General features: G+C 39.0%; 1 protein-coding gene across 1 annotated transcript in view; it reads left to right on the top strand.

Moving 5' to 3' along the window:
• The first annotated feature begins 232 nt into the window (after window positions 1–232).
• TIPRL (TOR signaling pathway regulator) overlaps window positions 233–15,888 on the top strand; it is a 47,577-nt gene continuing 31,921 nt past the window's right edge. The window contains exons 1-3 of the mRNA XM_007937722.2: window positions 233–336; window positions 7,687–7,866; window positions 8,542–8,641. Of these exons, the coding sequence (XP_007935913.1) occupies window positions 233–336; window positions 7,687–7,866; window positions 8,542–8,641 (384 nt within the window). The remainder of the gene's footprint in view (window positions 337–7,686; window positions 7,867–8,541; window positions 8,642–15,888) is intronic.

The following is a 15,888-nucleotide window of genomic DNA, read 5'->3' as shown; positions in this document are numbered from 1 at the left end:
GTATTAACAGCTGTCCCGGAAGCAAAAACGAAGGGGCGGAGAGGAAGTCGCAAAGAAGGGCTTCGCGTCAGGATCGGACGGCTGGGGGCGGGGCCGGGCATGGTAACGGCTCGGAAGCCGAGGGGGCTGGGCCTGAGGGAGCGGGAGGAACTGGTGTCTGGTGCTGCGCTGCCTTTGCCTGCTTTGCTGCTCCAGCCTTTACCGTGTGGCCCCCGCGGGCCCCGCTTCAGCCATGATGATCCACGGCTTCCAGAGTAGCCACCAGGACTTCTCCTTCGGGCCTTGGAAGCTGACGGCGGCGAAGACCCATATCATGAAGTCGGCGGATGTAGAAAAGTGAGGCTTTGGGGCTCAGGCTGGGGACGCGGACGCGGGCGCGGGAGTTGGGCCAGGTCGAGAGGCAGAGCTCGGTGCAGCTGTGCTCTTTTCCCCTGGAGCAGGAACCTTTGAATGACAACAGCATTAGATAATCGTATCACCACGTCTGTACCTTTGGTTACGGTTCGTCTGGCGCCGCCTTAGTGAAATTCGCTTCACCTGGGTTTGAGAAGCGCATCACCTGCGCTACCTTGGGCCATTTCTTTCTGGATGATCGGGCCTTTCTTGAGGGTTATTAACAGGGATGCTATATATGTTTAGTTTTTAGCATCTCGTATACTGTGCCAGGAACGTAAAATACAGAAGATCAAAGACGACCTCTGTCTCAAGGGATTTAGTCTTGTGAGAGAGCCAGACAATTATGATACAGTGTGAATAACTGTTCATAGTAGAGATGTGGGGTTATTTGCGATCGTTTAGGAGACAAGGCGTCTGAGAATTTGGGATGCTTGAAGTGAACCTTAATAAATACAATCTGAGACCATGCGGAAAGACAGAAGGCCAAAAAGAGTGAGAACGTGGTTGCGATTCCTGGACTGAATCTTGACAAAGTTTGGAGGGCCGAGGGGATGTGAGTAAAACCGAGGGATGAGCGAGAGTGAGAGCTGGGTCGTGTTTGAGAAACTGTTTCTGTGTGGTTGGAGCAAGTAATACCTGAGGGAGAGTTGTGAGAAAGGAGAGGTAGGCCTCATGGGGAATCAAGATATTGAGGGAAATTTAGTGCCAGACTAAGGAATTTTGAATATCACGTGATAACCACCATATGTATTTTAACTGGATGAGTGTTATCAGATGTGCACTCTGAAAGATTGCTATGAAGGTGGTGTGGAGGGTGAATTGGAGGGCTGGTAAACTGGGTAAAGAGATCAGTTAGACAGTAGAAGAGAGAGAAGTTTTAGAAGATTAGTTGCTGAACTTGATGGCCAGTTGATCAGTTGATGGAAGAAAGGGAAAAGGGAGAGTCTATACTGATGTCCAAATTCTGGCTTGGGCTATTGCATGGATATCATTGCCATTGAACAAAATGGGAAAGGTAGAAGCACATTGAGGGATAGAGTGGGTGGACAACTGGCTAGATAATAAATTTAGCTTTGAAAATGCTGAATGTGAGTGTGTGTGGTCATAAAGTAGACACTTGAATATATTTATCTTGAAGTTCAAAAAAGATAAACTTGCCTATGGTTTTCGGTGGGAATAATCATTTTATGGTTGGTACCTGGAGCCTTGGGAGTGAACAATATCTGGAGTCATCCAGGAAAAACAAAACAAAACAAAAAAAGAGGTCCTGAGAGGAAACTCTAGGGAGCACTGGCATTTATGATACAGATGAAGGAAGTTGACCAAGGAAGGGAGTTGGGACTGGATCTTTTGTTACCTAATTAAAAAAAAAAAAAAAAATTGTAGCATTCTTGCAGACTCATTAGGAAAATACAGAAAAAAAGGGGAAAAAATTCATCTTCATCCTACTGCAGATTGAGTTACTCTTTGAGTTTTTTTTTTACCGCCATATAACTTTCTGTTATATATTAAACTATATGTAATTGTAGTGTGTAGTATATAAAGCAGTCAGCTTTAAATTGAAATGCCTTATAATTTAATTGCAGACTTTCCTAAGGTTGCTAAATCCATAGAAGGTTTTAAGAAATTCAGATTCCAGATCTTCCTTTTTTTGTGACGTTCATGCATTGCTTAATGATCACTGTTGTTGTTGTCATGTGCCGTCGAGTCGGCCCCGACTCATAGCGACCCCTCCTTGGGTTTCCGAGGCAGTATCACTACAGAAGTAGGATTGCCCAACCTTCCTTCCGAGGAGTGGCTGGTGGGTTTGAACCGCCAGCCTTCTGGTTAGCAGTCAAGTGCTTTAGCCACTATGCTACCAGAGCTCCTTAATGATCACTATAACCAACAAAAAAACAAACGAAACTCACTGCCTTCAAGTCTATTTGACTCATAGTGACCCCTCCTTGGGTTTCTGTGGTGGTATCACTATGTAAGTAGATTGCCTAATCTTCCTTCCAAGGAATGGCTGGTGGGTTTGAACCATCAGCCTTCTGGTTAGCAGTCAAGTGCCTTAGGCATTACGCTACCAGAGCTCCTATGTCTACTATACGTATTGTGAAATAGGACATTGTATGATTTGGACGTTGTGTGAGCATCACATACGGGCAGTCCCCAGATTACGAATGAGTTCTGTTCTTAAGTTTGTCTTTTTGTTGTTGTTGTTAATACAATGATTGGGTTATTGTTTTTTCCTAAGTCTGTCTTTAAGTTGAATTTGTACATAAGTCTGAACAGTTTATATCTAACATCAGTTAGTGAAATGCTTGTCCTAGTATATAGTATATAGTGTGTACCTTAATAAAACAGTAGTAGTAATAATAATGTTTTGCTGTGTATGGCATGGTAGCACCCATTTGTTATTAGGAACTGTTGTAAGTACCTCGAAATTTTAGTGTAATAGGCCTTGGGGGGTGGGTTGGAACTGTGGATGTATGTGCAATATATGCAGTCAGATGTTATCCTGTATGGACGTTATACCAAGAATAACTATATTTCTAAAGTAGATTTGCCTGAGTATACTTCAGTCTTCCTTCCTTATGACAAAAGAAAGGCTTACCCTCACCCACCACAGATTTGGTGCTTTGCCCTAGGGTATAAAAACCTCCAGGGTATTAAATAAATTGATTAAGTAAAATATTGGTTGGGGAAGTTTCCTTTAACTGATTAAAGGAACTGTTATCTATTTGTTGAGTGACTTTGTGGAGCAAAAGGTTAAGCACTCAGCTACTAGCTGAAAGATTGGTGATTTGAACCCAGCCAGAGGTACTTTGGAAGACAGGCCTGGTGATTGGCTTCTGAAAGGTCCCAGCCTTGAAAACCCCATGGGGTTCTACTCTGCACACATGGAGTCACCCACCATGAGTTGGAATTGAAGGCAACTAATAACAGCAGCCTATTTGTTAAGAGCGAAGCTTGACATTAGAAATGTGGTATTTTGGCCTATGTTTTAAGATACTCTGAATTTAGAACATTTGAAGCAATGTTAAGTTAGTGACAGTGAGTCTTCTATATATGTGACTGGAGTATTTATAGGCCTACCAGATTTTTCCAGATACATTGGATAAAATAACAGATATATTATTTCTTGTTTGGTGTACATGGTTCAGTAAAACTCTCACTGCCTTCAAGCCAGTTCCAAGTAATAGCAACCCCCCCCCATAGGGTTTCCATGACTGTTTTTATGGAAGCAGACTGCCTTATCTTTCTCCTGTGGAGCAGCTGCTGAGTTTGAACCACTGACCTTTTGGTTACCAGCCACATGCTTTAATCACTGTACCACCAAAGCTTATTACTATTCAGTAAAGTAGTTAGAAATTATTTTGTTAAGTAATCTTATGGAACATTTATTGTAATTACAATCAATCTTCATATTTAATGTTACAAGTATTTAATATAGCTCTTAATAACAAGCAACAAAATTTACTTAAACTTAGGATTAAGAATTAATATTAGATGTTAATTTATAGATGTGCAATTCAAAAATATTAGATCACTGATATGTGTGCAAATACATATACACACAGAGAGATGTAATCAGTATACATATCCAGTTGATATCCTTAAAATTGTGAGCATTTTTTTCCCCACTTTATTATATTCTCTTTCAACATTTTTAATGGTTCCAGAATAATCTGTAATATGGATACATACAATTATAATTGGACAGTTAGTATTTCTTTATTGCTATCTAAGGCATTTGACTGCTAACCAGAAGGCTGGTGGTTCAAACCCACCAGCCACTCCTCGGAAGGATAGTTGGGCCAATCTACTTCCTTAGTGATACCGCCTTGCAAACCCAAGGAGGGGTCATTATGAGTCAGATCCGACTCTATGGCAGTGGTTTTGCATTATCATAAATAAGATTCTTGTGAATGTTAATGGAGATCGATTTTTCTTGCATTTGTAATTATTAGGACAGATTTCCCAAAGCTGATGTTTTGTATCAAAGAGTCTAAATTTGATTAAATTCTTGGTACTTATTGCCCAGTTGCTGCCTAGAATGGGATGTAAATTGGCACAGTCCTACTGGTATTCACATGAGCAAGTACTGGTTTCCCTCACCTTACCAGTGTTGGGTGCTTATATTTTCTTCATTATCACCTTTTGAAAGTTGTAACAAGTTGAGAATTTTATTGGGAAAGTTAATTGTTTTTGTACAAGTAACAGGATCTTTAATTGCTGTCTTTCTTTATAGCTATTATTAATAAAATTGTTATGTGAGATTAAACAGTTCACCAGAAATATGAGGTTATGGAAACGTGGGTCTGTGATATGTGAAGCCATCTCCTAGGCAGTTAGGAATTAGGATTCATTTTTATTCTCCAAAGTCTTTGATGATCTCTGATGATCAGTATTTTTTCTGTCTGAAGCCTAATTTGCTTAATTTAGACATACGGCTTTTTGTGTTTTATATATATGTGAACAGGACCAGGCAGTGTTTCGTTCTGTTGTACATATGAGTTAGAGATTACTACTCAATGGCACATAACAGTGTATGTGTGTGTATATCTATATATACAAATATACACACAAAGACCTGTTTGGCGTGTCTGCTTGAAATTAGAATTTAAATCGATTGGGAAGAGCATACGTAATTGGGATTTGCGTGAATCATTTATTGTCGTGATGTAAGAATATATTCTTTAATATTATTTTACCTTCTCTACTAAATAGTAGAACTGCCCCATAGGATTTCAGACCTTGTAAATCTTTGCAGAAACAGATTGCCACATATTTCTCCTGTGGCGTGGCTGGTGGATTCACATTGGTAAGCACTTTAGCCACTGCACCACTAGAACTTCTTACCTTCTTTACTAATTATAGCTTAAATAGCTGTTCTAAAGTCTGGGAGTCTTAAAAAATAAAAAGGAAAAAGAAAGTCTTGTAATCCATTCAGGTAGCTGTCAGAGCACGTACACCAAAATTCAAGGTCCTTTAGTACTTCACTCAGCATACTGTAACTTTTGACTCTCTGTACTTACTATAACTGTACTGCAAATGTAAGAAAGAAAAATTTCCCTACAGTCCCTTCATTCTAATGTTCATGTTCTCTTTATTCATTATATAATTTTACAAAGCATAATTAACAGGCTTTCCAGCCTATAGTAACTTAGAAACCAAATTTAAAGAGATGAGGCATGTTACAGGGACAGGTACCTATATTCTGTAGCAGCTAGAGGTATACATACTCAATTGAACTTGAGAACATTGTCTTGCATGATTGTTAAATGTGATACTTTTTGATGATCAATAAAAGGTAAAATAACATTTTACATTCTCTGTTTTAAGACTGCAGCAAAATCTATAAATCATTTCCAGAATCAGTAAAGTGAAAAATTGAATATATAAGGTAAACTAGAAAATTTCTTTCCATGGGTAGTTTTATTTTCAGGTTACAAGGAGCAGAGACCCAGGTTGCCTTAAATAATGGGATTTATTAATATAATTAAACACAGCATACTTAAGATAATTAAACACAGGAATTAAATAACTTAGAAAATGAATAGCAGTTCTTGTGGCCCCTAGATTTAGTAGAAATCTCTACTTTTCTTGTTCCTGTTCTTTCTTAGTCTTTCTTTGCTCTGTCTGCTTCTGTTGCTGTTACTTAAACACTCTTTCTCTGCTCTGCTTCATGCTTTTGGTTTCATGCTTTCTCTGTGCCTCTTGTGCTGAATGTCACTTGACTATCACTCAGATTTCTGAAAAGAGATAATCAGAGTGAGTTAAAATGTTATTATTGAATTCAACAGGAGCATATTGGGCAGAATTCTTAGGCTAAGCTTCAGGGTTTCAGTCCAGCTCATAAATAATTGCCTTTAGTTGAGATGCTCAGTTTTCATTCCCCAGTTGAGAGTTCTGGTTGTGACAGAGGTGATGGGGTCATACAGTACAAAGCATGATAACCTGTACATATAGCAACCTATTTCACAACTGGCAGTCTCTTAAAAACTTTATAACAGGGTTATAAACGCAACTTTTAAAAGGCTGAGGGCCACTGAAGTGGAGAGCCCATGCCTCACTCAAAGGGGCAACCTCTACTCACCTCCAACCAATTGGTGCCATGTGGCAATGCAGGTTGAATGTTGTCAGGTCTCCCAGTTTGGTTTTTTTTTAATTACAATAAATCCAAAATCCACATTATATAAAATCTCTCAATTTTTGCAGGCAACTCTTTATCAGTAGTTGTTGGGAAGTGTTTCAAATAGTTTTTTGAATATACTGTGCAGACCAATCAAACTACACCAGTGGGTTAACAATTAGTGATCCTGACTTTCTAATATATCTAGTATAACTTTCATTTCTAGTGAGGCTGGCTAAATGAGAGCCTTGTATACATAAAGTAGTCAAATGGAATGGAAAAAGGCCTAGTGTTATCACTTAACTAGCTCTATGATTTTGAATGAGCCACATAAACTGTTGGGGCCTTACTTAACTCAGGATACATTTGAGGCTCAAATTTCACTGCAGGAGAAGTGACCTCTGACCACCCTACCTGAACTAGCTCCACCCTGCGTATACCTTTATTTTTTCTTATATCACTTGGTGCTAGCTGACATTACATTATATATTTATTTGTATATTTGTTTCTCGGGATTCAAAATGGAGTCTCGTCAGCGATCACCACGCTAATTCCCTCTACCATCTTAGTGTTTGAAAAACTAGGTACAGCAGTTTGAGTTAGGGATTCTGGTGCTCTGAACAGCTCACTGAGTCAGAGTGTACCAAACTCAGGGGAGTAGAATTAGAAAGGAGAAAGGGACGGGAAAAAATAACAAGATTAGAAGATCTGTCCTGTATATTTGTTTCTCTTATTTAGCCCAGTACCTGGTACAGTACCATAAAGATATACCCAGAATGAATAATAAATGCATTTTATACCGAACCAAAAAACTAGATCCACTGCCATTGAGTTGATTCGGACTCATAGCAACCCTTTAGGACAGCGTAGTATTGCCCCATAGGGTTTCCAAGGATATAAATCTTTACAGAAGCAGCTGTCTCATTTTTCTCCCACTGAGTGGCTTGTGGTTTAAACTGCCAACCTTTTGGTTAGCAGTCTAATGCTTTAACTTCTATGCGTCCAGAGCATCTATGCATTTTATACACTTTACAAACATATCATGTTTGTTAAATTTTACATTATTTAACTCATACAGTAATATAGGAAAGATTCTGTTGTGATGAAAAGGAAACAAAGATGCCAAGAATAACATAAAATAATCTTACCTGACTTTTGGTTATACATAGGTTAGCTGATGAATTACATATGCCATCTCTTCCTGAAATGATGTTTGGAGACAACGTTTTGAGAATCCAACATGGCTCTGGCTTTGGAATTGAGTTCAATGCTACAGATGCTTTAAGATGTGTAAACAACTATCAAGGAATGCTTAAGGTAGCCTGTGCTGAAGAGTGGCAGGAAAGCAGGTGAGAAGTTGGATAGTTATGGGTTAAACAAAAAAGTAAAGGGTTGGAAGAAATATTTAGAGTATGTGTGTTTTGTTGAATAAAAAGCTAGTGTTATTATTAAGGTTTAGAATTAAATCATTCTATATTTCTTTTTTTTTAATCCATAAAATGGAGGTTAGTTAGTTAATCCCACTACTGGAATACTTGCATAATTGAATTAACAATTGAGCTGAGAGTTATGTAGGTTTACTTTTTCAGGCATTTAGACTTCTATAATGAAGAGGCAATATACTATATACTTCAATATTCCTGATTTTGAAAAAATATCGCTTACCTATGACTTACATTAAGAATTTGAGGAGCACTGGAATTTTTTAAAAAATGTGTTATTATTGATAATCAAATCAGCAACTATTTACTTTGTGCCTTTTACATACTAGGTACCTTGAAGGATTCAAGGAAATATAAGCATTTAAAACATGCAGGCAGTAACAGTCTAATTGGAGAGACTACATCAGCATGTGATAAGTTAAATAACAATAAATACAGGGAATGACTCTTAAGATGTTGTACTAGAGAATTATGACAAGTATATGTATTTAGTAGGTACTTCATATATTTGTTGAACATAATCTGGTGTGGTATATGAACACAAATGATCTGTATCTGAACCTTCTTATTTTGGTATTTGAGGACGGAGGGTGAACACTCTAAAGAAGTTGTTAAACCATATGATTGGACGTATACAACAGATTATAAGGGAACATTACTTGGAGAATCACTTAAGTTAAAGGTAAATCTTATTTTTTGCTTCTTGAGTCATTAATTGCCTTGACTAGTCTCAACATTAGAGCTTTTCAGTAATGGCCACTAATTATTTTCTATTGTGGCAGGTACCAGAACTGAATAGAAGGAGATATTGTTTGTTGTTTATTGGCAGAAAATAAAAGAAAGTTAAAGTGGAACAATCTTTATTCTTAAAAGTGTAGTTGGTAGTAATGGTAAGAACATTAATGCCTTAATGTTGTTGTCACTATGTTGTTGTTATGTGCTGTCGAGTCGGACCCGACTCATAGTGACCTCTCCTTGGGTTTCCAAGGCGGTATCGCTACGGAAGTAGATTGCCCAACCTTCCTTCCGAGGAGTGGGTAGTGGGTTTGAACCACCAGCCTTCTGGTTAGCAGTCAAGTGCCTTAGGCACTACACTACCAGAGTTCCTGTTATCACTGTAAGAAATGTTAAAGTATATGTATGTGTCCCTGGTAATATGGTAGGTGATTTAGATAGAAACTGCTAGCTAGCAGCTTAAAATTTTACAGATGGATAGACATATGGGCAAACAGTACTTTTGGCCAAACAATTAAGATTTGTATTCTGCTTGCACTATATCTGAACCTGGTATGACATCAGGCAAATTATTTAACCTATCTGAATAACAGTTCTATCAGTTAAAAGAGTATAACAAAAATATTTAGCTCATAGCATTGTTTTAATGATAGGAGATAATGTATGGGGAAACTCTCGATAAATTCTGAAACTCTCTAATAATGTTAAGATGCATCCTTATAAGCCCTTTGTGAAAAAGAGATTTACTTCATGGCCAATGATACTAGGAAAGTGAACTTAATAGGTCTTATACTGGGATGGGAGCTTAGCTGTATTTTTAATCTCTCAGTGTGACTGAAATGAATCAAATATGACTTAGGCTGCATGTCTCTAAATATTACAGACTGTTGTAGAAAAGTGTGTTAGACTGGGTTCTCTAGAGAAACAAAACCAGTTAAGCTTATATAGAGAGAGAAAGGGAAATTTATCTTAGGAAAATGGCTCACAGACTTATAGAAGCTGACAGGTCCAAAGTTCTTGGATCAAACGTCAAGCTGGAGGCTTTTCCCGACTCATGCAGCTGCAGGGGCCGAGGAGCTCAAGGCTGGCAGGCAGTATGCAGGCTGTTGACTCGAACAAATGACGAATCCAAGATCTCCAGGCCGAATGGTGGATTGTTTGCTCATGGACTGTTGTAGGCAGCACAACAGAATCCTGATCCACAGAAGAGTGTCTCTTTTCCCAGGATGTTCATAAATATACTGGAAGCAGGCCACACCCCTAGGGAAACTCCCTTTCAACAGATTGGCTGCTCAAAACGTATTCATCTGATCCCATCATGGGAATAACCACATCCCAGTTGCTTAAACCATACACAGTTGTGGTCCAGCCAAGTTGATACACAGCTCCAACTATCACAAGAAGGAAGTTATTCCAGTACAAATGCATTTATATTAAAAATTGTTCTTGGAGCATCTTCCAGCAAGATGGCAGAACAGGCAGACAAGCTGCCCAGACCCCCTACAACAAAAAAAAAAACAAGAAAACAATTGAAAGAGATAAAGAGGATAATTCTGGAACCCTAAGCTTCAAGGAAGGTTAAAGAAGTTTATTAAATACCAACTAGTAGAAGAAACTAGGTGACAACAGCAAATAAAGAGACAAACGGAGCTGTGGGCTGTTGACTGGCCTTACGGTGTGGCCATTTTTGAATACTTGCAAATGACGTTCCAATCCGGGCAGCAAACTGATAACTTGCTTGCCAAGGCCTACATGGGCAACCACACTGGTAGCTAACAACCAGAAAGAAAGCAACTATGCCCATGTGACCTAGACACATCCGTACCACTTACAGCCCCACCCACTGAGTGCAGGGCACTACCTGCTTCTGCCCTAACTGATCAGTGATAGATGTGGCCATTACCAACCCGCCCCCCAATCAACTGCTCTACATGAACAGCTAACAGATCTGTGCACACATTCTCATCTTCTGTCATACCCACGAGGAGGCAGGCACTGAGTGGCTAAGTGCTGCCAAACTAGCAAATAGAGTAGCATACCAGCCCCACTCAGTCAGAGATATCAAAACAAAATAAAGAAAAAAGAAAAACCTGGGTGAATCATACCAACATACAATTACCAATTAAATATAAATACATCATACTGTCTCTGAGACAACTGACAATCATAGTGTACACAAGGGAGCATATTGCAGAGCCAGAAACTTCCCTGAGGAATAAGTGACATTGGAACTACTTGATAAGAAATTCAAAAGAATTCCATTTAGGTACCTTCAATGGATTGAGAGACAGATAAGGAAAACATTGACAAAATTAAGGGAAACTACAGGCAAAACTCTAGAAGAATTTAGGAAAGCAATATGAGAACAAACTAACAAAATAAATGAAAAATTAGGAACTATATAAAAACAGCAAATAGAATTCAAAATGGAGTCTCATCAGTAATCACCACACTATTTCCCTCTAGCATCTTAGTGCTTGAAAAACTAGGTACAGCAGTTTGAATTAGGGAATTTAGTGCTCTGAACAGCTCACTGAGTCAGAGTGTACCAAACACAGAGGAGTAGAATTAGAGGAAAGGCACAGGGAAAGAAATTAAGGAAGATCTACCCGGCGGAGGGTGGACAGGCAGCCGAGAGAGGCCATTGGAGACTTCCCTGGGGGAGTGACTGGTGGACAAGGGCGGCCACCTGAGACCTCCCTGGGCCAAGGCAGAAGACACCCTATATCAGCATACCAGTGAACACACCAGCATACCAGCAAACACCCCAAGGATCTACCTTCAGCCCCTGATTTTATCAGTAACTTGGGTCAGCTAGGTGCAAACGGGCGTGCGTAGCACCACTGAAACTCAAATGGCGAGCTCACTGGTGCTCCAGGAGGGTGAGCTTGCTCTCCCCTCAGCGGGTCACTGAGTGGGCTTGGGTCAGCTTGGGTGGCATTGAGAGGTCTGTGCTTGTCTTTGTCACTGATACCGGGACCGCAGATTACTAGCAGGCACTCTCCTAACTCCAGCGCAGCTGAAACCACGTGCATCTTTGGCACCGCAGGTGGGCAGAATCACAGACAACCTCCCGAGCTGTTCACGGTCTGGGCTGATTGGGCTGGTGCTGTGGGCAGACGGGGTGGAGAGAGAGGAATCCACGGCCGAGTGTGGACCTGGGAATTTGCCTTGAATCAGCTTTTTGGCATCGAGGGGCCTCGAGAGCGGGGTCTTTTGTTTGTCTGAGCCTGGCGGAAAGTGGCGACACCCTAACAACAGGAATCTTTCCTGAAATTGAGCCACGGGCTTGTAAATAATAGTATGACGTCATCAGTAGCAGCTTACTCAAAGCCCTAGAAACAGACCCTAGCAACAGCAAGCTTTCCTTCTTCCTCTCCTAACTTCTCTTCCAATAACTCCACTCATTCAATAGAAGAAACCGTATTCAGCCAACATAAAACCTCCCGGTTCAAACTCTAAACCCTCTTTATGACAAACAGAAACACATACCACATTCCACACAGTGATTCCACCATCACAAAGAAAACTGCAGAGTGACCTAGCATACATGAATCAATAATAAAATACACCGGCTTCACCTTTTCAAAATATTAAACTATAAAACCGAGACAAAACAAATCAACACATAACCAGCAGTTAAAGACAAACTCAAAATGTCTAGGAATCAACAGGCAACCTCAAATCAAACAAAAAAACAGGACAAGACATTAGAAGCAAAACCACAAACAAAGGTCTCAGTATACATGGAGGAAGAGGAGGCAATAGAATTGTCTGAGAAGGAATTTAGAGGATATGTTTATAGAGCTATACAAGAGCCTAAGGAAACCCCAAACAGAAACAAGGAGAGCGCAGACAGTTCCCTGGAGGAACTCAGGGAAATCATTGAGAAACAGAATATTAAGATTAATGCACAATCAGAACTCATGCAAAAATAGCAGTTAGAAATGCAGAGGATGTTTTTTGATATGCAGAGCATGAGCACCAAAATGACAGAACTACACAACACAGTAGAAGCTCAAAAGAGTAGATTAGAACTGGCTGAAGAATGCATATCTCAACTAGAAGACAAATCCCTGGACACTAGCCTGTATGAAGAAAAATCAGAACAAAGATTTAAGAGAAATGAAAAGAACTAAGAATTATATGCGATGACATAAGACGAAACAATATAAGACTCCTTGGAATTCCAGAACAAGAAGAGGCGAAAAAGACCACTAAGAAAATTGTGGAAGACCTGCTAACAGAAAACTTCCCCCATATCATGAAGGAAGAAAAAAAAGATATTTATCCAAGAAGCTCATAGAACCCCATACAAGTAGACTCCAAAAGAAAGACACTGAGGCATATTATAATCAAACTTTCCAAAACCAAAGACAAAGAAAAAATTTTGAGAGCTTCCCAGGAAAAAAAGACATATTACATATAATAATCAAACAGACTGAGCTCCGATTACTCAGCAGAAGCCATGCAGGCAAGAAGGCAATGGGACAACATATATAAAACTCTGAAGGAAAAGAACTTCCAACCAGGAATCCTATATCCAGCCAAATTATCCATCAAATAATGAGGGTGAAATCAAGGCATTCTCAGATAAACAGAAATTAAGAGACTTTGTGAAAACCAGAGCAACCCCACAAGAAATGCTTAAGGAAGTTCTACCAATAGAGAACCCACAACAGAGATCAACAAAACCAGGATATGTGACATCAACTCTAAAACCAAATCAGAAATAGATTCTCATAATAAGACCATAAAACATTCTACCTTAAAAACCAAGGAACTCAAATCAGCACACAACAACAGCAACTAACCTAACAGAGGGAATAATACTTCTAGGTACAGACCCTCAAATGGAGAGGAAAACACGACAATGTTTTTGCAGCATGCACTGTTCTAAAAATGTAGAGACAAGAATATACTTCAAGGTAACCACAGAGAAAAGTAACAATTCTTCTAAGCAAATCCAGAAGGAAGGAAAACATATGGGCTTAATAAACACAAAACCAAATATAAAGAAGAAAAGGGTGAAAGCATTAGCCAACAAACTGAACTCAGCACAGAAATGTACACAGACCAAAGAAACACCAACAACATGACAAAAAACCACAATAGAATGACACCAGTCAACTCATACCTTTTGCTAATTACACTCAATGTGCATGGACTAAATGCACCTATCAAGAGAAAGAGAGTGGCAGACTGGATAAGAAAAGAAGACCCATCGATATACTGCCTACAAGAGACACACCTTAGACACAAAGATAAAAACAAATTAAGAGCTAAAGGATGGAAAAGAATATACCAAGCCAGTGGAAACCAAAAAAGGGCAGGGGTAGCAATTATGATTTCTGATAAAGTAGACATTAAAGTGAAAAGCATATTAAGAGACAAGGAGGGGCATTATATGATGCTGAAAGGGTCAATTGACAAAGAAGATATTAAAATAATAAATATTTATGCACCCAATGAAAGTGCCCCAAAATATATGAAGCAAATATTAACTGAATTAAAAGGGATAATAGACAACTCCACAATAGTAGTAGGAGACTTTAACACACCACTTTCAAGGAGGGACAGGTCAACAGGAAAAAAACTCAACAAGGATACAGAAGAACTTAACAGTACAGTCAAACAACTGGAACTCATAGACATATATAGAGGACTTCACCCAACAAAAGCACAGTTCACATTCTTTTCCAGTGCACATGGATCCTTCTCCAGAATAGACCATATGCTAGGACATAGAACAAGCCTCAGTAAATGCAAAAACATTGAAATACTGCAAAGTATCTTCTCTGACCACAGTGCTATAAAACTAGAAATTAATAATAGGAAGAGCAAGGAAAAAACATCAAACATATGGAAGCTGAACAACTCACTGCTTAAAAACTATTGGGTTACAGAACAGATAAAATCTGAAATAAAATAATTCCTAGAGACAAATGAGAATGAAGATACATCCTACCAAAACCCATGGGACACAGTGAAAGCAGTACTCCCAGGACAGTTTATAGCAATAAATGCATACATCAAAAAAGAGGAAAGAAACAAAATCAACACTCTAACTCACCAACTCCAACAACTAGAAATAGAACAACAAAGAATCCTACAGTATCTAGAAGCAAGGAAATAATAAAGATCAGAGCAGAAATAAATGAAACAGAAAACAAAACAAAACAAAAAAACATAGATAAAATCAACAAAAGAAAGAGCTGGTTCTTCTAAAAGATTAATAAAATCGACAAACCATTGGCAGATCCAACAAAAAAAAAAAAAAAAAAAAGGAGAAGACCCAAATCACAAGAATTGTAAACAAAAACAGTGTCATCACAACAGAACCAACTGAAATTAAAGATACTGATGGAATATTACGAAAAACTGTACACCAATAGATTTGAGAACCTAGAAGAGATGGAGTAGTTTCTAGAATCACAAGAACTACCTAAATTATCCCACTCAGAAATAGAAAACTTGAACAGACACATAACAAGGGAAGAAATTGAACAGGTCATAAAAAAACTTCCCACAAAGAAAAGCCCTGGCCCTGATGGCTTCACTGGAGAATTCTATCAAATATTCAGAGAAGAGTTGATACCTATGCTACTCAAGCTATTCCAGAACATAGGAAAAGATGGCATACTCCTAAACTCATTTTATGAAGCAAGCATAGCACTAATACCAAAACCAGGGAAAGACACCACTAGAAAGGAAAACTACAGACCAAATCACTCATGAACATAGATGCAAAAATCTTTAACAAAATACTGGCCAACAGAATCCAACGACATATCAAAAAAATTAATAATACATCCAGACCAAGTGGGATTCATACCAGGTTTGCAAGGGTGGTTCAACATCAGAAAATCAATGAATGAAATCCACCACATAAATAAAGCAAAGGAAAGGAACCATATAATTATATCAGTTGATACAGAAAAGCCATCTGATAAAATCTAACATCCATTCCTGTTTAAAACTCTCAGCAAAATAGGGATAGAAGGGAAATTGCTCAATATAATAAAGGAAAGAGGGGGAGGCCTTCAACGAGATGGATTGATACAGTGGCTGCGATGATGGGCTCGAGTATAGCAGGGATTATGGGGCTGGTGCGGGATCGGGCAGTGTTTCGTTCTGCTGTGCATGGGGTCGCTATGAGTCGGAAACGACTCGACGGCACTTAACAACAACAAC

Source organism: Orycteropus afer, unplaced genomic scaffold, assembly GCF_000298275.1.
Source record: "Orycteropus afer afer isolate SDZICR_OR568_19922 unplaced genomic scaffold, OryAfe1.0 scaffold00044, whole genome shotgun sequence".
Classification (NCBI taxonomy): domain Eukaryota; kingdom Metazoa; phylum Chordata; class Mammalia; order Tubulidentata; family Orycteropodidae; genus Orycteropus; species Orycteropus afer.
This window is presented reverse-complemented; position numbering and strand designations above follow the sequence as displayed.